At 34.6% G+C, this 24,551-nt stretch overlaps 1 protein-coding gene across 1 annotated transcript in view; it reads left to right on the plus strand.

The window, feature by feature from the left end:
* The window catches only part of LOC115521426 (leucine-rich repeat-containing protein 7), a 119,098-nt gene that overhangs the window by 33,381 nt on the left and 61,166 nt on the right, over positions 1 to 24,551 (plus strand). The window contains exon 10 of the mRNA XM_032594322.1: positions 8,462 to 8,581. Within this exon, the coding sequence (XP_032450213.1) occupies positions 8,462 to 8,581 (120 nt within the window). The remainder of the gene's footprint in view (positions 1 to 8,461; positions 8,582 to 24,551) is intronic.

Genomic DNA, 24,551 nt, shown 5'->3' on the forward strand with positions numbered 1-24,551 from the left:
GAAATGAAATATACTGGAAGAGGAAACATTTCCATTGTCAAAAGAACATTTCTGCTGTTTTATTCAGGCAAAACTGAGAATGCACATTTTACCTGTTGAAATGGATTAATGCCTCTGTCTTAGTTACATTTTGATGGAGGCTAATGAGTCATTTTCACACAATATGTCATTATGACTATATTATTAATATAGTCATTAACCTAGTAAGTTTTATGAAAAAAAGCAATGCAAAGTAGGGATAACAGAATGACAGTAGCCTCCAAACACTTCTCTCATAATAAAATTGATGAACATAAGGGAAAAAAAACCCCATCCCAGCAAAATGAGGGTCAAAAGACCTTGAATCCATGTTTTATTGTCAAATTAGTCTTAATAACAATCCCTGACTCTGGATAGTTTGCTTCCTACTGTGAATAGAGGAATAAAACCAAAGAGACATTTATATTCACAGCTTTTTCCTCACCCACAATTATTTTGGAAAGAAAAAAAAAGACTAAATTAAGAACTTTTGAATGTTGATTTTCCTGTCCTCAGTCTCCTGTGGCAGGACAAGGGGTGTGTAGGTAACTTTCCTTCCAGGGAGAAGAACAAACCCTGGTTTGTGGTGTTTGCTAATGTCTGTGATGTAACCACTCCCTCTATGGCCAAATTCAAGGTACTAACTTAACATCGCTGAACACAGAACTGGGACATGAGTCCAGTTAGCTCTCACGAGCTAGTACAAGTCAGCTCCAGCACACTATCAGCAAGACCCTTTCTATGGCAGCCTCTACTTTAATGGAACCTTTTCTTCATGTCCCCTCAGATGCCCAGGGTTCTCATCTTCTGCCCTCACAAAACCAGCATTCAAAAGACCCTGAAATGTGTTTGCACTAAGGAGTAAATGAGACATCACAACTGAAATAGGTCTCTCCCCTGGAGGGCTTGGCACTTGGTAGAAATCAAACCCTTAAACTAAGAGGGTGGAATTTCAAAATTCAGTGAGCAGATTAGAGACATGTTGATAGGAAGGGAGCTATTGCTTGAACCCCCTCAAATTATATGGAAAACCCCTTATTTTGTTTAATGTTTAGTCCTATTTGCTTATCCATCTATAGAATGACATAAATATATTCTGAAAAATGGGGCTATACTTGAAACATATATTTCTCAATGTCTGCAGTGTTCCCCAGATATAAATTCAGTACCTCTGTGTTGCTGTATTAATTTTCTGATCTTGTGTGGGGTAGCCTAGAATATGCATTCATTAACTGTTACTATAGCTCTAAGATCATTTATATCGGAAATATTACAGAGTTATCATATTTGGAGACTTTTCAACCTTCCTCGGTTAGGTACAGAGATGAGCTAAAGGAATTCTCTTTGGGAGCTGCATTAAACTGCAAACCAAGAATAATTCAAGTATTGAAATATTCCATCTCAAAACGAATTATCATCAATATGTTATTATCCACACCAGAGAGAGAGAGAGAGAGAGAGAGAGAGAGAGAGAGAAGGCAAGGGAGGGAATAAAGAATACGGACAGGGCAACTACTCCATTACCCCTAAAAGATTTTATGACCCTAAATTATCAGTTTAAGGCCTATAAACTTTGAGCTTTAGACATCTGGGACAACTTTCCTACCTGCTGCCAGTGCAGGAACTTTATTAGGTATGGGCACTGAGTGCTCGATATCTCAATAATACTCCAGACCCTACTTCCATGGATTCCAGTCTGTCTCTGCCCCATTATCTTTGTGCTCAGGCACATCTCTTCCACAGAGCTTCTTTAATTTGAAAATTTCTTTGGTTTCTCTGCCAAGTTTTAGAGACAGCCTCTCTTAAAATTTTCCTTTCTTGGCTCCACTGGCCATTGCTAACAGAACCTATGTTTGAGGCTTAATTTCCCTGAACCCTTCTCACCAGGAGAGGAGACAGGCAAAAATTATTTTCCTTTGCATAAAAACCTATTACAACATGTTCGCTACTTAAGATAATAAAAATTAATGTCAGTAATTTAAGATTTCTTTTCAGTCTCTAAATGCTTGTGAGCCACGAGAATTTCATTGAAAATATAGAGTAAGAGCAATTTATAAACAAACACTTTCAGTAGATAAAATTGACAAAACTGTTCATGTTCCCGTGGAAATACTGAGCTCTTTTTATTTATAAAATTCCTAAATGACAATCCTGGCAATCCTTAGTTAGGTGCTGTGGTAAATGACTCTGAATGTCGAAGGAATCTAAATTAACATTTTCATGCATTACCATGTAAGCACTGGAATTCGAGTTGCAGCTACTTTTGTGTAGGTAGTGCCCTACCCGGGAACATTCAGGGCTGAAATCCACACTCTTTCCCCATACTCTGTTTTCAAGCCTTAACCTCTCTCAATTAAGAGAAAGGAGCACTGTTTGTATTTTCTCTGTCACACTGAGACTATCTTTTTGCAGGTTGCCCAGAGAGGGCACCTTTCAGTGCTTCTGACCTCCCCCGACCTCCATTTTGGTAATTGACAGAAAGTCACTATTTGTGCTAACTGAGGTCCTGACTCAGTGTATTATTTGTTTTTTGGTTTGAGTTTCTATTTAAGTTACCAAAAATATCTAGTTTTTTTTTTCAAATTTTTAAACAAATTTGTAATAAATTATTTAAAGGATATAGCTATTTGTGAATGAAGATCAAAGAATCTATACTTCTATTTTAAAAGTGAATATTTATGTAGATGAAAAGAGAAGACTTTCCCAGATTTTGCTGTGCGTTGAATATTTCTAATTTGTTCATATTTATTACATGGCAGGTCAAGTATTAAACATTTTTCATGAATTACAAGCCACATATAGGCTCCATACTATGAACAGTAAATTACATATTCTATGGTAATTTTATGACATCTGTTAAGATATTAACAGAATGTTAATAAATACAACAAAATTATTTTATTATTTTTTAAATGTTTTATTTTTTTTTGAGAGAGAGAGAGCATCAGCAGGGGAGGGGAACAGAGTGGTGGGGCCCAGGATCCAAAGCGGGCTCTGTGCTGACAGCAGCAAGCTCAATGCGGGTCTCAAACTCACAAACCATGAGATCATGACCTGAGCTGAAGTCGGACGCTCAGCTGACTGAGCCACCCAGGTGCCCCAAAATTATTTTAATATTTAATATTCTTTAATGTTTTTATTCATTGATATTTATTTTAATTTCCTAAAAAAATTAATAGTACTTATAACCAGAACACTTAACCTATATAAATCAGCTATTAAATTATAAAATTATTAATATTTTCTATCTATTCATTTATTTATTTATTCATTCATTCATCCATTTATCATTTATTTACTGCCTCTCCAAAAAGCATTTAAAGCAACTTTCTATGACATTATTAATGGTTCCATGTGCTTCTTTGGATGTGTTCTGTTGTAATTGAGCTTAGCTATTGTCTTGAAATTTTATGTTATTAGAGAGAAATCTAATATTGTAAAATGTCAGTTCAAAATGCCATTTTTATTATCCAGATTAATGGTAGAATAAGAATTTCAACAAGAGAATAAAGACTAGGATTTATTAAGAATCTACTGTGTACCTGGTACCATTAGGTACCTTAAATATGTTTTTTCACACTACCCTCATAAATCCACAAAGGAAGTATTTATCTCATTGTACAAGTGAGGAAACTGAGGCTCACGTGTCACACAAAGGAACTTACCTCAATTCTGTTTCACTACTGTAACCCTGGCACTTAACATGGTAGTAGGCAAAATTTGAATCTGACTCTGCTTGGCACCCTGGTCCCTGCTGTTTTTACTGTACAATGAAGCCTTCTCAAATATTTATAAAACCTGGCATTTTCAGAGAACATAACTCAAAATAGTTGATAAAGTTTGTTCATATACATTATGATCTCACATCATCTTCACAATAATCCAGAAAAATAGATATTATGGAATGGAGAAGAGAATACACAAGTCGAATATATTAACTAATCCAAAACCTATCATGACCCAAATCATTCCCTCTGTGCTACAGACACAGGGCTCTCTTAGCAGAATTTAGTAAATGTTTAATGTTACCTTAAGTAACCTTACCTTACCTTTACCTTAAAGTAACCGCTTAAAGTTACCTCATGCTCACCCATTTCCTGGGCACTCAGTATCACCAGGAAATATGCTTGATGGCAGGGAAAGGCCAAAGATTGTGAATCCCCCAAAATCACAAGTTAATCATTCCTGCTACTGCAGCCCCAGAGACAAGTGGGACTGGGGAAGAAATCACTGGCCTCTTCTAATTCCACCTCTGCAGGTGTGTGGCTGGGGTATAGCATGATCTCTTCCACATTGAAGAAACTGATACTTTTTTGTCTTGTTCCTTTCTTTTCAACTTCTACCACCATATTATACCGTAGCACCCACTACTTAGTGCCTTATTGAAACAGACACTAATATAAATTACAATTCCAGAGGAAGGGAAGTTGAAATGATGGAAATATATGTATTAAATAATCTTTTCATAGAATTTTGCCTGGAAGAAGATGGCCTTGCTATCTGTTTTATTACTTGATACTCATCCTACTATCTTTTGAATTAGAGAAATTTAGATAGAAATGTTTGCACCTATTTAAAATTATTTTTTAAATTTCTAATGTCCTTTCTTACTGGATCTATGCACATGATTCAGGATCAAATAGTACCAACATTTGATATGCATTTATTCACCCTACTCTCATGGGTTACTTAATCCCATTTTTTTCTGCTGAAAGCAAAGCAAGATTTATGTAGCACCTTGGGGCTATAGTTTCTATTGCCTATAGTTTCTATTGATTCTGCTGGATTTATTATTGGCTATCTATCACTCAAGGAAGATTCACTTATCTTTCTAATTATGAAAAAAGCCTCCAGCCTGTAAATCCACATAAATCCTCATGGACAATGACTAACATTACCAACATAATAATGTTAGTACTCATACATACACTTCCTAACCATAATAATGAAATGCTGGTTTAAAAATCATCTGAACATTACATTACCACCTTCAGATTGAACCCCTTGAAATCAAAATCATTTATATTGTAACTTGGCGTATATTTGTCTTTGTAATACCTATTTTTTAAATATATGTGGAAAATAAATTATATTCCAATTTTCACTGGAAATACTTTTGGGAAAATTGTTTTTAAAACATTTTTGAATCTATGGTAATGCCTTTGTGAACTATAGGCTAATTACTAAGCAAAATAGATCCTTGAGATCTTAAGGCACACATCCTGAGATATTTGCAAAGTGCCAAATGCTAATACCACTCTCATATAATTTCTCCAGCTAAATGCAGTAAGTATAATTTGTCAAGCATTCAGTGTATCCATTAATTAGCTAACCCAAGTAAAACTACTGGGTCAGCTAAGCTCATTTATTCATATACGTGAATCCTGCATATACACACATACTCACATAGGCACATATAAACACATGCAGGCACACATTTATATACATGCACATATATATCACACATTTTCATGCATATTTATGTCTCAGCCAAATTAGAAATTACTTCTTCCAGTACACACTTGTGCTCATTCATGGTAGTCAAAAACATAAATGTTAAATCTATAAATGTCCATGGTCATTTTTGGGACAGAGTCCCATCAGCAAAACTCCTAGCATTGGAGTATTTCTTAACAAATATAATTTCTGACTTTTCACTAAATCATAATGACCATTTTGTCTATATTTTGAAATATTAAAGATCTACAGAATTTAGACGCTGAGAAAATGGTGCAATATGGTGATTTTCAATGTCTTCTATATTTAATTGGTTACATATGCTGAGGAAAATAAGATTCATTCCTACTTTTTTAAAGTATCTAAAGAAAACATCTAGAATGTAGTATTAGAAATAATTGAATGAGTAACTGAATCTCAATTTGGTTATTTTCTCTAAAATAACAAATTTCAACAATGATAGCTTCATTACTTTTTTAAATGTTTTTCAGTTGCTCCTTTTAACCTTTGTTAGAATTTTCACAACTCGGCAACTGCATTTATATACAATTCAGTAGCAGTTTGTGAAAAGTATAATTTTTTATTAAACAGCTGTACACCTTAGGAACAGAATGTGAACCCACTATATAATTCTTTTTTAGATTACCCATCCCCCCCCCAACATTGATAAGCTGTTTTCATGGTCTTTCTACTTCTCCAAACTTAAACTCCCCTTCCTCCCAGGATGTCTCACTTAAGAAAAACAAAAAAGGCCAGAGCATTCTTGAAATGAATAAAGGAAATTGCTTTCAGGAAATTCCTTTAATTTCCGTGTCTAGTGAAAGTATTTTTTTCACGTGTCTGCATGTTTATGTTTTCTTTGACCCCTGTAATGTAGAATTGATGTGGTTGCTAATTCTAATTTTAAAAAGAGAGAGAGATTCCTAAATGAATGAAGAACCTACACCATTATGATATTAGGATGTCGACTAAAGGGTTTTCACCTTTTTTTAACACCAAGAAAAATTCTGCAATTCTCAGTTGCTCTCTGTGACAAAGAGTCCTGTCTGGGAAGCTGAAGCATGACTCGTAGAGGAAATAGAGAAGGAGATGGACATGATATAGAGGGGGGAAAAAAAGGGATATCTGTGTTATATATTCTGGCCACTTCTTAAAAGTGTATTTTGCAAACACCTAGCCAGATGAACACATTTTTTATCCCATTTCACTGGCAAAGAAATCAAGCCAGAAAGACATGGATATTAATTTAAACCAAAAACAAACAAAAAAACACCAGCTAGGAGTGCTTACCCTGAACACTTATATTTTAACTGCTTAATTTTAATAACTTGATTTGTTGTATTTTAATATATAGAAAAACTGGGGGGGGGCATATGCAAACGTGTTAATCTGAAAAAGGAAAAGACTACAATGGAAATATTATAAAGGAAATATTAGGAAATAAAGGAAAATTAATGCTTGAAAACAGACAGACAGGGATTTAGTAGCAATCTGTTTTTTTTTCAAGTAATATGTACTTTAAATGTGTTACCTACATGCGAATTTTCAAACAACCACAAGTGAATGCATTCCTAGCTAACCCAGAAGCTTCAGTTCAGGATGGTTTTTCTCTTTGTTCATAGTTTCTGATAGACTCCTGAAAAAGGAATTCACATGGCCAAAGTACAATAAGAAAATTGAGTTACCTCCTTACTTTTCATTATATCCATTATACCTTAGGAAAACTCCATCTGGTATCATAACCCTGTTTTAAAATAGTTCCAAGCAATCCTTTTTAAAACACGCATGCAATCAGCATGCAGATTGGATGGTTATATAATTGTTTTTTTAAAAACCAACAAGGACCACTCTGTATAACCAGATGAGAGCTGCCAAGCCGCCCATCTGTGCAACATTGTGAAGAGAATGGCCCAGTTCTCCCACCCTGGGGTTGGACACTTCCTCACACAGAATAGAGCTGCACATGCACCCTCTAACTAGGCTTGATTTATCCATAGGGATACTTCAAAACATATACAGAAAACGGTGTACGAAACAGCATAATTTCTCATCCACAGAAGAATTCCCCAGCAAATCAAGGAGTAGCTGCATATGTGGTAGGTTAGAGAAGGAGAAAAGTCATTGAGAAAAGTTAATCTCATTCCACAGGAAAAATATACCACTACTATATCCCTCTATGGGAGCCCATCTTTCTGATGGTTGTAATTACCTGCTCAGGTCAAACTATGGAACTCTCTCCCATATCAAATACTAATAATAATAAATACAGGGGTATTATTATTTGTTAAAAATAATAAGCAGTAAATCAGCTAAAAATATATGAGGTGTTTAAACTTAAAGCACAAATGATCTATATAAATAAATTTAGAAACACAACAGTCAGATTTATTTTATGCTGTGATTCTAATAGCACAACGTTTTTGATGTTGCTTTCATATTTCCCTAAAAGCTATCTGTAGATAATGTCATAGTACCGTAAGTCTTACACTATGCTATTATTAACACTATTTTGGATTAGTGCAACGCATGTTCTCCCAGAATCAGTACAGCCTTATAAAATTTGTTTTAGGTTTGGAATATTGAAAGTTATATACTATGTATTATATGGTTTCAGTTTATAGTCTAAACGGTAAGATTATAGTAAAGAAATGAATTAAGCAACTTTTAAATGTTGTGGTTTTTAACAATTGGTTAATGTTATTCGGATTATTTTTTGTTCAGGTATTGTAAATAATCTAAACTTTTCTTTAAAATTCAGTAAATAACTCTAAAGTGGTTATTTTCATTGAATTTCTCATTGCTTCCAAAAACCTGTCAATTCAGAATTCTCATTAAGTAAATAGTGAATAATAATACTTCCAGTTCAGAATATTTGTTTTTCTGCGATTAAACACAATTAATCTTACAGTCACTAGGGACTCTTTTCAGAAAACTATGATAAACTTCTATTACATCACTAAAGAATGCCATACCATTTTTGCAATAGACCCCGTCCCAGCAAAGCAACATTTTAGACAATGGACAAGAAGATGTATCTCCTAGTGGCCAATGGAATCCTTATCCTCTTGGGAGGCGGGATGTACCTCCGGACACCATTACGAAAAAGGTAACCAGTTTCAAATTAATGACACAAACCATGAACCTTGTGCACCCATTGTAATATGTAATCCATATTTTATGTCATAACCTCATTTCTAATTTTGTAATAAATTTAGACTAAATATTTTCCCACTATAAGGAGTTTAGTTAACCATAAGTGCATGAAAAGAATGAAAAATGAACACTGCCAAATGTTCAGAGTTGGTAACAAATTTTTGTAAACAATATCCTGCCACCTCTATGGATACTATCACCTCTTACTAGTGTCTGATACCCACCTTTGAAGTGCAAGTACAGGATTGTGTGTAATATACACTTCTGACCCTCTTGAGTTTAGCAGTATGGTGTAGCCAATTTGTGTAAAATGAAATTCAACTAAAAAGATTGATTTACCATTTGTAAAGTCATACCAGTTCATTCATCTAATCATTCACTCGATAAATACTTACTGAGCAACTGTGCTCAGCTATGTGTTGAGCAGTTTTTAGATTCTGGGGAACAAAAGTAAGATATGGTGTCTTAACTTGAAGATCTTTTAGTCTAGTGAGGTAGCCTAAGTGATTAGTAAGTAATTATAATGCTACATGTTAAATTACCATAAAGGGAATAAGAAGAAAGCCACAACCCAGGAAAAGATAATTACAACATATACGAGAGACAAGGGATTGCTATTCCAGAATATATTTTTTAAAACTCATATAGTCAATAAGAAAAGACATACAACACAATACAAAAGAATGGTAAAATACAAGGAGAATTAGGAGAGTAAATAAACATTTTAAAAAGCAGAATATGTTTGTCAATCAGAAATACAAAAAAAAAAAAAAAACAGATGCTACTTTATACCTACTAGTCCACAAAAATTAAGTCTGAAAAATGTAAACTGTTTGCTAGTATAAGAGCAATGGAAACCTTTTCATAGTTCCTGTAGGAATAAAAACAGCCATTTTGGAATCAAATTATCTTATAAAGATGACCATGAGTGTACCTTATATTCTAAAAATTGTCCTCCTAAGATGTTATTCAAACACTTTTAATGTTTACAATGGTAGAAAACTGGAAAAACCTACCACCAGAAAACTATGTAAATAAATTCTGTTATTCACACAAAAGGATATTTTAAAGCAATGAAAATTGCTTTAATTAATCAGTAATTATGATAATATGTATAAACCTTAGAAACATAATTTTGGTAAAAAACAAGTTTCAGAAGATGGAACACATCAAACCTATCAAATTTATAATTCTCAAAAATAAGCAAAACTAAAATATATTGTTTAGGCATAAGTACATGAGTCAGAAAACTATTTTTAAAAGGGAATGGTTAGCAAAATTTTTGATTAGAGGTATCTCTAAAGAGGAAACTGGGGTAAGATCATGGAGAAAATTTGTATTATTCTTGCTACTGTTTTATTTCTTAGGTTGAATTTTGTAATTATGCTTCATAGCTTACATATATACTACATAATCACATACTTTCTTTGTAATTTAGGTGATGATTTTCCTCTTGATGACTACTTCAGTGCTTTTTAAAATATATATATATTAAATATCAAATTATTTTACCTCAAATAGCTGTTAATACCCTGATTACAGGTGTTACACATGTTATTAATCTGCCTGTTGGGCAATATTTAACACAGCAGATAAACATAATGTGTGATTAGTGCTTTGAAGTTGGGATACAGGGTTATGAGATTTTCTGGAAAGGGCACCTGTTTAGTAAAGAAACTAAAGTTGAGAGGAGTGGTGTAAAATAAGGCTGGAAGGTAAACAGAAGGTTGATCGTGCTGTACTTTATTCTGAAGGAAATGAGAAGGGGAGTTTTGAAATGTTTTAAACATGAGAAAGCAAAGATTAAATTTTCATTTAAAGAACATTCTGATAGCTTTTCAGAGAATGAATTATAGAGAAGAAAGACTGAAGGCAACTAGACCAGTTAAAAAGCTTCTACTGTAATACAGGGGAGAGTAAGTGGAAGCAATGGGTGGTGGAGCGAAATGCATAGATTCAATATCTTCTTAAAAGGTGAGCCAACTTGATGTTGGGATTGACTGGACATGGGGTATAGGAGATAGATATAAGTTCCATAGTTGAGACACAGGTTTCTCATTTGGACAAGGGACTGATGTGCCATTCACTGAGACTGGAAGCACAAGAAGAGTTAATGGTTGGAAGTGGAGGAGGCAAGCCTAGTTTACATTTTAATATGTTGACTTGAGGTATCTTTAGGGTATCTAAGTGGTAACGGTTAGTGGATATTTAGAGATATTTATCTGAAGTTCAGGAGAGAAATCTTAGCTAAAGATACAGACTTAGCAATCATCAAAATATATGTCATAATTGAGCTGTGAGGCAGATGGATGACACAGAGGTCCATGGGACACCAACATTTAGGGATGTTCTTAGGAAGAAGAACAGAGAAGGAATAACCATAGATTTTATCAATAGGGTCTCCCACAAGTTATAGAAACTCCAAGGGAAACAGCCTTGAATATTAAGTAAATATCTAGCTGATTATCAAGATCTAGAGTAAGCCTCAGATTTAGTCTTCAGTTATATTATTTTAAATACTTAGGGTTTTTCTCCCTCTCCATTCTTCTATCCATATTGTTGGCTTTATCCCAAAATTGGTTCCTCTCATTACTTAAGTTGTGTGCCGTGACAATTAGAGATACAAGCTTCCTCTTCCAAATCCATCAAGGGAAAGAGCCAAGTTTCCAAAAGCAGTCTGTTACAAGCAAAACTTTTCAATCCTAAATCCCTACCTCTTCTTAGCAAAACTTTTCAAAACTTCAAGCAAAACTTTTCAACCCTAAATACCAATGTCTTCTTAGATCTCATTGATCCAAAATAGTGAAGGACTTCCCACCCCTAGCAAGATGAATGGAATTATATGATTAGCTTTGACTAATCAGTTGAAGTAGAATAGATAGGGCTCTCAACTCCAGTGACCAATAAAAAACTAGATGGAAAAAAATGTTTTAAGGAAGTAGTGGTCAACAGTGTCATGTGTTGCCAAAAAAAAAAAAAAATTCAAGCAAAATAAGTATGACTAAAGGCTCTCTGGATTTAGAAACAGATTATTGGTGGTCTTGGCAAAAGCAGTTTAATACCTACTTGATGGAGTGTAATTCATTGGAACCTACATTAAGGAGTAGGTAAACATAGAAACCTAGAATATCAAGAAAGGAGCTTCTTCATAAGGAGTGAAAGAATTATGGTAGAATATAAAAAGGGATATAAAGAAGACAGAAGGAATTTTTAAAGTGGCAGACACCTGATCATATCTGAAGGCTGATGAGAAGTTACCGGTGAAGAGAAAGTTGAAAATCTCAGCGAAGAAAGGAGGGGATCTACTTCTTTTTGAGGAAAGATAAGAGGATGAATGTGATGACAGGAAGTTGAGGGAATACCTATCAGAGCCAAGGGGAGGTTGCCTACCCAAGGGGGGAACCATATCCACTTACATAGTTGCAAAAGCTACTATAATTTTCCCATGAAAGAAAAAGCTTTATTCACTTATTATTCTAAATGGAATTAAGAGGTGTTTACATTAACCATCCATATATGCACTTTACCTGAAATCTATTTTCAAGCTCCATAATCATATCATCAGTAAAAATCATGATAATCATTTGCTTGCTTCTCTACTTTTTTTAAGAACCCCATGCAATCCTGTATTGATTAAACATTAGTAAAGTAGTTGGTCTTATTTAAGACTAAAATAATTATTTCATCTATGTGAAAACTTCATAACCTTTGATACTTCTTTTCAAATGTGAAATAATGTAGTATGTCTTTCATGTGTAAACTCATTTGTATCTTCTTCCTACTGTCATGATATGCATTTTCAGATTACCTGAAATTTGCCTAAAATCTGGGATTTTAGAACGTATAGATGTGTCTACCTATTATCTCACAGAGTAGAGAGATCAAAAGATGCTCTAAATATCCAAATTTAGTTTATTATATTCTAAATGAATATATTAAGTTAATATTCAGTGAGAATCAATTTAAGGAAATGAAAATGGTAATGGGATTATTAACCTGGGCTTCAGGATTCACTGAAATAAATATGAAAAAAATACTACTATTTATTGTGTTTATATTTCATTATACAGTGAATGTTTTTAAAAATCAATATTACTTTTGCAGTTGAAGTGAGTAGTCAGGGTAGACAGAGTGAGAATGGAAAATTAAGAATTGGACTACAAATGGAATGGGGAATCAAAGGAGAATAAATGATGAAGTCGTAGCCAGCTCCATTTCAGTGTATTTCTTGAAATCTCTGTATTAGAGTTTTTAAACAATCTTATTATTATTCTTAGATGTGATACTTCAACTGTGTGGTATTTAGTGCTGTGATACTACCATGATCAGAAACCCTGTGGTGCTTCAGAGATTCAGGGGGAGACACAGTTTCAGAAAGGCTTTGATTGAACTGTGGCTCTCCGTTCTGGCTATCATAGCTCTTTGGTTGAACTAATATTGGTAGTACTCACGGATATGCCTGTGAGTACTACAAACACTATAGGAGAACAAATTTGGGTACCCTCCAACACATCAAATATTTCAGACACATAAAATAGACAAAAAGTGCTCATCGATCAGAAAGGATTTTGTTCTTTATCTACTATTTCTTTTTTTTTTTTTTAATTTTTTTTTTCAACGTTTATTTATTTTTGGGACAGAGAGACAGAGCATGAACGGGGGAGGGGCAGAGAGAGAGGGAGACACAGAATCGGAAACAGGCTCCAGGCTCTGAGCCATCAGCCCAGAGCCCGACCCGGGGCTCGAACTCACGGACCGCAAGATCGTGACCTGGCTGAAGTCGGACACTTAACCGACTGCGCCACCCAGGCGCCCCATTTATCTACTATTTCTGTCCTGAGTACCGAGAGTGGCTAATCCATGGCAAAATTTGAGGGTGTTAATTCCCGACTTGTTTTTTTGCTTTCTTTTTTTCTGAGTGGCAAGAGGTGGAATTTAACTGACTTTTTTTTTCTTTTAATGGTGTAATAGTAGGTGGTAGTTTTCAGTTCTCTCTTGCTATGTCAGTGTCCAAAATCTCAAATTCTAAATATCCGTCAATGCAGAGTCTGGGGGTCATTGCTGGAAGAACATGTCACAGCTATGTAAACCTCCCCCTGAATTCCAAACATTACTACACAAGCACTTTAAGAATTGCTATTAAAAACTTTTGAATGCCTGAAAACAACAGTGGTTTCAGGAATATTTGTACGTTAGACTGCTGTCACATCTCTGCTTTCACAGCTGTCATCTGTTGGATTATGCTAAAGTCACTCTGGTAAGAACTATTATGTACCATATATTAAATATTACTCTGTGTCAGGTATTGTGCTAAATGTCATAATGTATTTCTTCATCTAATCCCCATGACAACCATATCAGGTAAGTACTATTATTTTCATTATTTTTTTATTATTTTTATCCGCTGTCCGGAAAACAAACAGTTTCTTCCGAGAGATGTGGGGTTTAAGTTGGATTACTCACCAAGATTTCACAGGTGACTACCTATTTTAGATTACATTCCTATACTTAAGAGAAAATAGTAGGAAGTTCATAGTGAAATTTTGTTTTTCCTTTCTTATGTGAAAATTTTTTCATTTTAAAGCCAGATATTATACTCTGATTTGGTAGACTCCTTCCATAGGAATGACAAGGCTGTTTTTCCCTACTTCTGAAATGACAAACTCTTTTAAAAATATTGAGAGTCTTAAAAAAATTTTGAGAGTCTTAAGGTTGCATATCCTTGAGGAGGTTTAAAATTGAAGGATAAAGCCCGTAAGGATATGTTGCAATGTTGGAGCAGAAAAGCATTGTGGCAAAAAGGCTAAAGTGGCATATTAAAACAAATGAAACTTAAAACATTCCCTTTCTGGAAAGGGTAACCAAGAAACTTTAAAATCCTAGTGATATTAAATCTGAAAATATTTTAATATGTAAAGACTAGACATTCAAAGGTCTCTTTCAGCATTAGCAACTCTTCCCTCCCCAAGTGTCTGTTTTTCTAGGTTAAGTGCATAATGAGTTGGCAGCTAGAATAATAAAGATAGGTACCAAGGGTCAACATCAAGATGGACACAGTTGAGAAGAAAAGTATAAAAATGCAGCTAATTTAGTCTTGGCTCATAAACTTGTCCCTGATGCTGAATTTGCCCAGGATTTTCTCACATCTACAAAGCCAGCTCAGCCATTAAGGGCTTCGTGATTGCCAGATGCTTGTCATCTGTGAGGCATGCCCATGAACTCATTAGGAGAAACTTAAAGAAATTTAAGAAAAATTATGTGGTTTTTTTTTTTTTTTTATCATTTTCATTGTCTTTTTATCCTTTCTTTCCCAGGAACCAAATTAGAATTTTTGCTTTTTCAAATCATATGAAGTATTAAAAGTTTTTTTAATTAAGTTCCTGGGAAGGAATATTCATTCCTTATTTTAATTTTGGCATTTCTCATGTATCTTAGTATAATGCATTTTACCATTTCTTTCTATACATACTTAGAAAGATAAGATCTAAAATACCTTCTGAAAATCTTATGTTGCCTTGCTGCTGACCATATGGTCAAGATATCATTTTTATTTTAAAACAAGTGAATCAAATTTTTACTAGAATTGGTTTTCCACTTGGTAATAAAAGTCCATCTATTGTAGAACTTTCCAAAAAAGTGAGATCATTTTTAAATAAAAAGTAGATATTTAAAAGTGTGACAGATGAAAATTAACCTGTATATTTAGTTGTTTAAATAAAAAGCATTTTACTATTCTGCCATAGATATCTTATCTAAAATATATAATCATTAGAGATGGCTCAGTTGGTTGAGCATCAACTCTTGATTTCAACTCAGGTCATGAACCATGGCCATGAGATAGAGCCCCACATCAGGCTCCATGCTGAACGCGGGGCCTGCTTAAGATTCTCTGTTAAAGAAGCATATATTTGTTAGGCAGGGGAAGTTGAGATTCTGTCTCTCCCCGCTGCCCCTCTCCCTCACTGTCACTCCTCTCTCTAACATTAAAAAAAAAAGTATTTAAAATACGTGATTATTAAGTTATAGCCATTGAAAAGTAACTTTTTCCAAACCCTTTTCCATTAAGAGCAAATACTGCTATACGCACTGTATATATGTGGAACTGAAATAAAAGTAACAATAATTCACGACTTTTGTAATTTAGCTGAGACACAGCAATAGTGCTGTTGGAATCCCTTATATCAAAGGCAGGGAGGTGGGTAAATATAGCTTGCTTATATGGAAATAGTGGAAAGTCTAGAACAGGTAAGAAAGAGAGATGAATATTTAAATACTGGAAAAAGTAAGGATGGCAAAAGTAGAGTAGATCTTGAGGCTATAAGAGAGCAAGTCAATATGTGGAAGAAGCAGATAGGAAAATCAACCCAGTAAACCTTGCATATAGGAGGTAAGATACAGGGAAGTAGGTATGTTTCTCATTTCCATCAACTACATCAGAGCCAAGTTCCAGCTTAAAATAAAAGTGAAATAAAAAAAATATTCTGAAACTTAGTAATTGTCAATTCTGTAGCTAACCTCTCCTTTTGTACAGAAAGAAATGTCAGGTATAGTAGGTTTTGCCTGAGGCTTTGTATTTTTCCCTCCCAAAGCAATGCACATTATTAACAGTAAAGAACCACAAGGAATAAATGCCTCGACTTTGTCAGTCCATAAGCAAATGAGAACAACTTTCCCTATCACTGTGAGTAATGCCAAGCACAATCCTGGCTCCTGCTTTTCTGCTTCTCTTTTCCGGGCCTCATTTTTCTCCTCTGATAGAGGCACATTTTGCACTGGCCAGAGTAAATATTTCTTTAATTTTTCTGGTAGACTGGGCCATCCCTGAAAATCAAAAACAGGTTGGAATCCTTTGTATAGTCATTTTAAGCTCCAAACATTTTTTCTAAACATTAGGAAAAGATTTTTCTGAGTCACTTGGTAGACTGAGATTCTCCTTGTTTCCCTCATCCTCTTCCTGTCACTCTCACTCACGGTGGTGTCACTTAGGACTCTGTATTGAGCTCTATCGAGACCACATTGATATCCACGGTGACAGCATATTCCACTGAGGCTGCTAGGCTTCAAGAAGAAAGACCAGCCAAATTCATTCACTGTCAGGGAGCTCTGCCCAAAAATGAAGAAATGAGTCAGTGAAAGGGCAAATTGATGACGTCATACAATTATGGATTTTTAAATTAAAAAAAAAAAAACTCTTGGCACAATCTGTTGCCCCCAGAGAGACATTTCCTACACTAATATATGCAATTTTTCTCTTGACCAAAAGCCACTTTTTTTCAGGGAACTAAAGTTTAAAAAGGACAGGGGAACAGTGGGAAGATAGCAAATGCATGAACCTTAATCCCTAGCAGGATTTTGAAGACAACTTTCTGGATCTACAATAATGCAACTATACTTTTCTTTGATATCCTGGAAAGTAGGGTTTTGGTATCCAGAAATAATCTGAAAATGATTATTTGTGTGCATAGTAAGTACCCACTCCTTAATTTTGCCCTTAGATTGAAAAAGGAGGGTTTTTTTTTAACGTTCATTTAATTTTGAGAGAGAGAGCTAGAGTGACTGGGAGAGGGGCAGAGGGTGGGTGACAGAGGATCTGAAGCAGGCCATGCACTGTGAGCGGAGAGCCCCACGTGGAGCTTGAACCCACAAACCATGAGATCAGGACCTTAGCTGAAATCAAGAGTCAGAGACTTAACCAACTGAGCCACCCCAGCACCCAAAAAAAGGAGTGTTAAGCAACACATGAGTTGCCTGGGAAGCAAGCATACCCACCGTCATACAAATCTCCTTCCAGGTTAGGAGGGGTCAAGAGTAGGAGAGGGAAGTAGGTGAAAACTCTATCTTATATGATTTATGGTTAAGTATCAATTATTGCTAATATTGTTAGGCATCCACCAAATATCCATTGGAGGCTCTTTGAAATTTCTGATGCTTATGTTTAGTGACTACATTAAGACATGCACTAATGTCCCCTGCCTAACAAATATATGCTTTTATATCTACTAGCGTAGCCTCAGCATGGTCTTTATGGCATAAATATCAGTTATTGTTCTAGAACAGGATAAAAATGTACTGCTAGGTGTTAAAATACATACAATAATCCAAAGAATAATTGTAGGAATTGTAAGCTAAGGGCTCAAATCTAGTCTTGAGAATTTCAAGTTGCACTCCTTTTATGTTACCAGTATCAGAACCATTATTCAGATGAATTAAATGTATGCTTTTAAAACATAGCTTCCTGATTGATTGCCATGTTATCTATTCCAGTAAATCAGTGCAGCCATGTCTTTCACTATACTAGAGAAATAAGAATGAATGCATCCAATTAGATTCAATGCCCCCCATAATTGTGAATTATTGAAATAAGAGAGAGACGCCTGAGTAAATAGTAAGACTTGCTTGTTAAATAAGAATTAATTGCCAAAGCAAGAGTACATGGCCTGTAGGAAGTCAAAACTTTCATGGAAAGGGGCCCCTTCAGGGGCAGTTCCACGTCCTCGGTAATAGTAGCTGAATCAGGAAGAAGCGTTTGAAGAAATCAATGAAGTAATTTCCTCTATTTAATGATCCATTGCAAAGAATTATTTTGTTAATCTGACTAGCTAGAATGATATATTTTTAATCGATTGATGTACTATTATTAATGTGGATAGGAGTTTGTAGAAATGTGAGTGAAAAAAATCTCTAACTTGAAGCAAAAGTGGCAGTCGAGTAAAACCCTGTTTAGTTTCATGCTTGCTATTTTTAATTATTTTTTTTTACTTAATACAACATTAATTCTTTAATTTCCAGAGTACATCCCTTTATCTCCTAATGTAAGTACAACAATACAGCTGTGTCCAGTAGTGAAAGCCATCGCTGTTATAAAATCAGGAGATTGCTCTCATCTGGACTGACTCTAAATTATTTCCTCAGTGAGAGTGCAAACCCAAAGAACGTCTATCAAATGACTGATAAGTCAGAGGTTAAAAAAAAAAAAACAAAAAAACCTTGCCACAGAGTAAAACAATAAAGTGGCAGATTAAAACTACTTATTCCATCAATTCTTGTTGTTCCTTAAAACAAATGACTATTCTGCCTAGGAAAATTGAAATAACTCAATAACATTTATACTATCTTCATTTTGGAAGACATATAAAAGCAAAAGGAAAATGAAAAATTAATCCAGTGAAATAAAAATGTCCATGACCGAGTATGTAATTTGAAGATCTAAACAACATGGCAACTGGCAGATGATCAAGGATTGTTGCCGAATAGAAGATATCACAAGAGTAAGATCCCATGTCTTGCCACTTGATTTTTATCTGACTTTATCTGGCTATCTAAAGGCTCTAATAAATCTTAAGGGTGAAAGGAATAATTGTCAAATTTTTGTTGTTACTGTTAACATCTTTTTATTTTATTTCAGGAATGTAGTAAGTTAGCATCATCACAAAACAAATTGTAGGTTGAAGAGTATAGACTTAGCTCTAATTTCATCATTTCGCTACTGTGGATCCTTTATTGTTTTTTTCATTTGGTTAATAATTTCCAGTTCCATAGCTGTGTTTTATAAGTTGACATTTAATCATAAGAGAATATGCTTATGAGATTCAATAAGCCGGAAAAGACTGTCTGCACATATCAGCCAGCTGTCATCCTAAGGCGTATGCACTGAAGGGAAAGGGCCTATTGCCTCACCCTTTTAACTGTCATTTGGGGCATTGAAGTATATCACCAGTTTTTAACTCTTAAAAAATTGAAGTCAACAAGTATTTTGAATAACCCCCTCTAAAAATATTGCACTATGCCAGCAGAATGCAATGTCACCCAGTCCCCAGGACAGGAGAAAGAACATCTTCCTGCCCCCTCTCTTTTAAGCTTCAGAGCTCCCTTCCAAGTATCTGTGCTTAATTGTCCCCTAATGCCCAAATGGGAGAACATAGATTTTTGGCATCAAAACTGCCCCAGCTGAATATTTAAAATACAGAGAGAGAGAGAGAGAGAGAGAGAGAGAGAGAAGAAGAAGAAGAAGAAGAAGAAGAAGAAGAAGAAGAAGAAGAAATAATGCTTACTAGTTTGGTTAGCATAATTATAAAACAATTTCTACAATACAGAGTAGGACTGTACTAAGTTGTTTAACATAGACACTCTCGTATCATCTTCACAACAATCTTATGGGACAGGGAGCCAGAGGCATGGAATTGAGGAACACAGGATTGGAGCCTAGTAATGTCTGCTTCTACAACCTGGTCTAACTACTATGTTATACTACTAAGGTATTGTATCCCTCCCACCCCACTCAACCAAAAACTTTCAGAAAACATTATAGCATAGACCTGTTGTAATAGTAAATAACCCTCAATATCAGCAATATATTTGATACGTAGTTAGCTAGAACTTTTTGCCACAACTTGGTATTGTTTCTTCTCTTCCATGTTCAGAAGAGAGATTGAAACCCTGGCACCAGTCATGTACTTAAAAATAATTTTTGAGTCCTCTTCAACTTGTTCTTCCCAATCCTACACAAATCGAATTTAGATCTTAAATGCACTTTTTTCCCCTAAACCTTCATTTTCTTTCATCCGAAACATTTGCAAGTTCTTTACTTACTTTTGTGAATCCAGAAGGAACAGATGTAGGAGCTCTGGGCATGACTGAAACCTACCTACAGATTCTTCTATAGTATTGAATTTAGTTCATTTTGTTAATTCTGTTTCTCAATAATTTAGCTCATCAAACTTCCTGATTATATCACCTAAGATTCCAACCACCACCCCCTATTTAACACTCTCTCCATTTTCCACAAAATAACATAAATCCTGTTACCAAAACCACTGGTAAACGTGATGAAACTGCACTGAATATTGAATTAATCCCTGCAAAATGACAATTATACTAAAACATAAAAACTAAATAATGCACTAAACCTGCAGGGAAAAAAATCTCAATTTTTTATTAGTTCTTACGATCGTGTTCTTTTTTTTTCTTTTAAGCAGGAGTGCAAGAGAAATTATGAACTTGAACTTTATCTTTGATTGGCCCTTGCGCATATTAAGCTTTGCTGTTGAATTTCCAAAATGGGGGAAAGAGCACAGTGATGCATACCTTATAGAGTGGTTCTAAAAATTAACACCATGATGTAAAATATTTATCACAATGTCTGTCATATTATTGTTTAATTATTGGTAGCTGTTATAATATTATTTTGGATAAAAATCTGTTAATTAGGGACAAGCTAAGTTTTCATTTAGCGGTGTTCCTAACAGCAGGCTGTTAATGAGACCAAGGTCATGAGTTAGTGTCTCTTTTGAATTACTTATACATTAAAACTGGCTGTACTCTTCATCTGGACAGTTTTATGAAATCATATAAATAATGGGGATGGAAGTGTCTATGGGAAAAAAAATGAAGGTGAATCACTGCAACTTAAAATATTAGCTGTATTAGTGAAGAGTGAGTAGCATCATCTCCACTTATGACAGAATTGTGTTTTTTACATTTTTTTTAATGTTTATTTATTTTTGAGAGAGAGACAGACAGACAGGCAGAGCGTGAGTGGGGGAGGGGCAGAGAGCAAGGGAGACAGAATCTGAAGCAGGCTCCAGGCTCTGAGCTGTCAGCACAGAGCCTGATGTGCGGCTCCAACCCACGAACCACGAGATCATGACCTGAGCCAAAGTCGGACTCTTAAATGACTGAGCCACGCAGTAGCCCCAGAATTGTGTTTTTTAAATTTGTATATGTGGTATCCCTCCATAAAGAAGCCATTTTTCAATATCTGAGGCAAAACATAATTTACTGCTTGCTAACAAATAACTTGTAGGGTACAATCTCTGAGTAAAACCACAATCTGAGGAAGCATGGAGTTCAAGAATTGATGGATTTTCAGAAGTTGGAATATTTAGGGGTTAATTGACCTTGAACTGGGGAAGCATGGTTATTTGAGTGAGACTCTTGCTGATTGGCTAACTTTCAGAAGCAGTTTATAAAGCAAGTTGACATTGATTAATTGCCACAGGTTTAAAAACAGTTCTTTTGGGTGATTATCTATTGCTATGTCCAAAGAACAATCAGATCTTTAAGCAGCAGAGAACTTTTTATTCTCATTGCAATTATTGAGTACTTACTATGTACCAAGAAATTTGCTCAATTCAATACATTGTCTTCTTTATTCCTCACAATATTCTATGAAGCACTTATTATATCTACAGTTTTCATATGATAAGCAGAGGGCTTGGGTAGCTTGTATAGGATTGCACAACTAAAAGCAAGAAATAAAACCCAGAGTCATCTACCTTCAAAGACTGTGTTATCTGTACTGCCTCTTATTTTTTAAATTAACTCCTGGCATTTCTACAACCCTCCATTTCTATAATTTTGTGGTTTGAAGAATTTCATACAAATGGAATCCTATAGTATGTCATCTTTTGGGCTTAGCTTTTTTACTCAGCATAATTCTCTGAAGATTCATTCATATCGTTGTGTGTGTGTGTTAATAGTTTCTTACTTTTTATTGCTGTTTTGTATATTATGGTAAGGACACATCTGTTTGTTTGACCAGTCACCCACTGAAAGAAACTTGGATTGTTTCTAGTTTGGGGCTGTTATGAAGAAAGTTGTTCTAAACATTCATGGACAGGTTTGTGTATGAATGTTGGTCTTAAGTCTCTAGGATAAATGCCCAGGAATATTACTGCTGCATCATATGGTACTCCTTGCATGTTTAGTTTTTTAAGAAACTGTTAAATGTTTCCAGAACGGCTCTTACCATTTTACATTTCAAGCAGCAGCAGCCTCTGAGTTTCTCCTCATCTTTGTCAGCATTTGTTGTCACTATGGTTTACTTAGTCAGTCTGATACATGTGTAGTGATATCTCACTGTGGTTTTAATTTGAATTTCTCCAATAGCTAATGATTTTGAACATCTTTTCATGTGCTTATTTGCTGCCATCTGTATAATCTTTGGTGAAATGTTTCTTCACATCTTTCAACATTATTCCAAATGGATTATTTAGTTTCTTACTTTTGCATTTTGAGGGTTTTTTGTTCTTGATCCCATTCTTGATTTGCTAATCTTTTCTCGAATTCTGTAGTTTGATTTTCATTCTCAACGTTTTACATTTAAGTCTGTGATCTATTTTGAGCTAATTTATATACATACAAAGTATGAGACGTCGGTCAGGTCTCATTTATTTTGCCTATGGATGTCTAATGGTGCCAGCACCGTTTGTTGAAAAGGCTATCTTTTTTCCATTGAATTGCTTTTGCACCTTTGACAAAAAGTCATTTGGGCAGATTTGTGTGAATCTATTTGTGGGTTCTCTGAACTGTTCCATTTATCTGTCTGTCCCTCTGCCAATATCACACAGTCCTGATTACTGTAATTATAATAATCTTGAAATCAGATAGGCTTATTCTTCCTGTTTTCTTCTTCTTTTTCAAAATCATTATATTCTATTTTTGCTGCCTTTCAATATAAATTTTAGAATAATCTTATATATATCCATTAAAAAATCATGCTGGGATTTTTATAGGAATTTGTTAAACCTGTGTATCAATTTGGAGAGAATTACGTCCTTACTATGTTAAGTCTTCCAATCTATAAATATGTCTTCATTTATTTAAATCTTTGATATCTTTCATCAGCTTTGTGTAGTTTTCAGCGTATAAGTCCTGTGCAAGCTTTGTTTGATTTACACCTAAATATTTCACTTTTGTGTGTGTGTGATTGTATATGCTGTTGCTTGAAATTTCGATGTGCACATGTTTGTTGCTAACGTACATAAATACATTTGATGTTGTATCCTGCAAACTTGCTCGACTCACTTGTTAGTTCTAGGAATATATTTTTGTTGATTCTTTTGATTTTCAATGTAGACAGTCATGTCATATGCAAATAAGGACAGTTAATTTCTTCCTCTTCAATCTGTATGCCTTTTATTTCCTTTTCTTGCCTTAGTCTATTGACTAGAACTTCCAGTACTGTGTTTAAAAAGAGTGGTGAGTGTGGACATCTGTGCCTGTACTTCATCTTAGGGAGGAAGTATTCAGTTTGCAACATTAAGTATAATGTTAGCTTTAAGTTTTTTGGAAATGTTTGTTATCAAGTTGGGTAAGTTCCCCTCCATTCCTATATATCTCAGAATTTTTGTTATGAATGGGAGCTGAATTTTGTCAAATGTCCTAGGCTTCCATTGATAGGATCACATGATTTTACTTCTGTAGTCCATTAATATGGTGCATTGCATTGGTTGATTTTGAAATATTGAGCAAGCTTTGAATCACTGGAATAAACCCTACTTGGTCATGGTACATAATTCTTTTATATATATATTGCTGAATTCTATTTGTCAATATTTTGTTAAGGATTTTTGCATTCATCTATGAAGGAGGTTTGTAGTTTTCTTTTACTTCCTCTTTTTTTTGGTACTGTCTTTGTCTGGTTTTGTTATTGGGACAATACTAGTTTTATAGAATATATTGGGAATGTTACTTCCTCTTCTGGAAAAGAGTGTGTGGAATTGACGTTAATTCTTATTTAAATGTTTGTTTTGTTAGAATTCTCCAATGTAACCATCTGGACCTGGAGATTTCTTTCCTGGAAGATTTTAAATTACAGATTCCAATCTTGATAGTTACAGGGCTATTGAAATTATCTATTTCATATTGGATGAAATATGGTAGTTTGGGTTTTTCAAGAAAGTGGCCCATGTCATATGAATTGTCAAATTTATGTGTAGAGTTATTTTTAGTATTACCTTATTAGCCTTATGATGTTTATAGGACTGAAATGATATTCCCTTCTTCATTCCTAATTTTGGTAATTTATGTCTTCTTTCTTTTTTCTTTTTAAGTCTTACTAGAAATGTGTCAATTTTTTTATCTTTTCAAAGAACCAGCTCTTTGTTTCATCTATTTTATCTGTTAGTCACTTTCCATTTCAC

The sequence above is a fragment of the Lynx canadensis genome, chromosome C1 (genome assembly GCF_007474595.2).
Source record: "Lynx canadensis isolate LIC74 chromosome C1, mLynCan4.pri.v2, whole genome shotgun sequence".
Lineage (NCBI taxonomy): Eukaryota > Metazoa > Chordata > Mammalia > Carnivora > Felidae > Lynx > Lynx canadensis.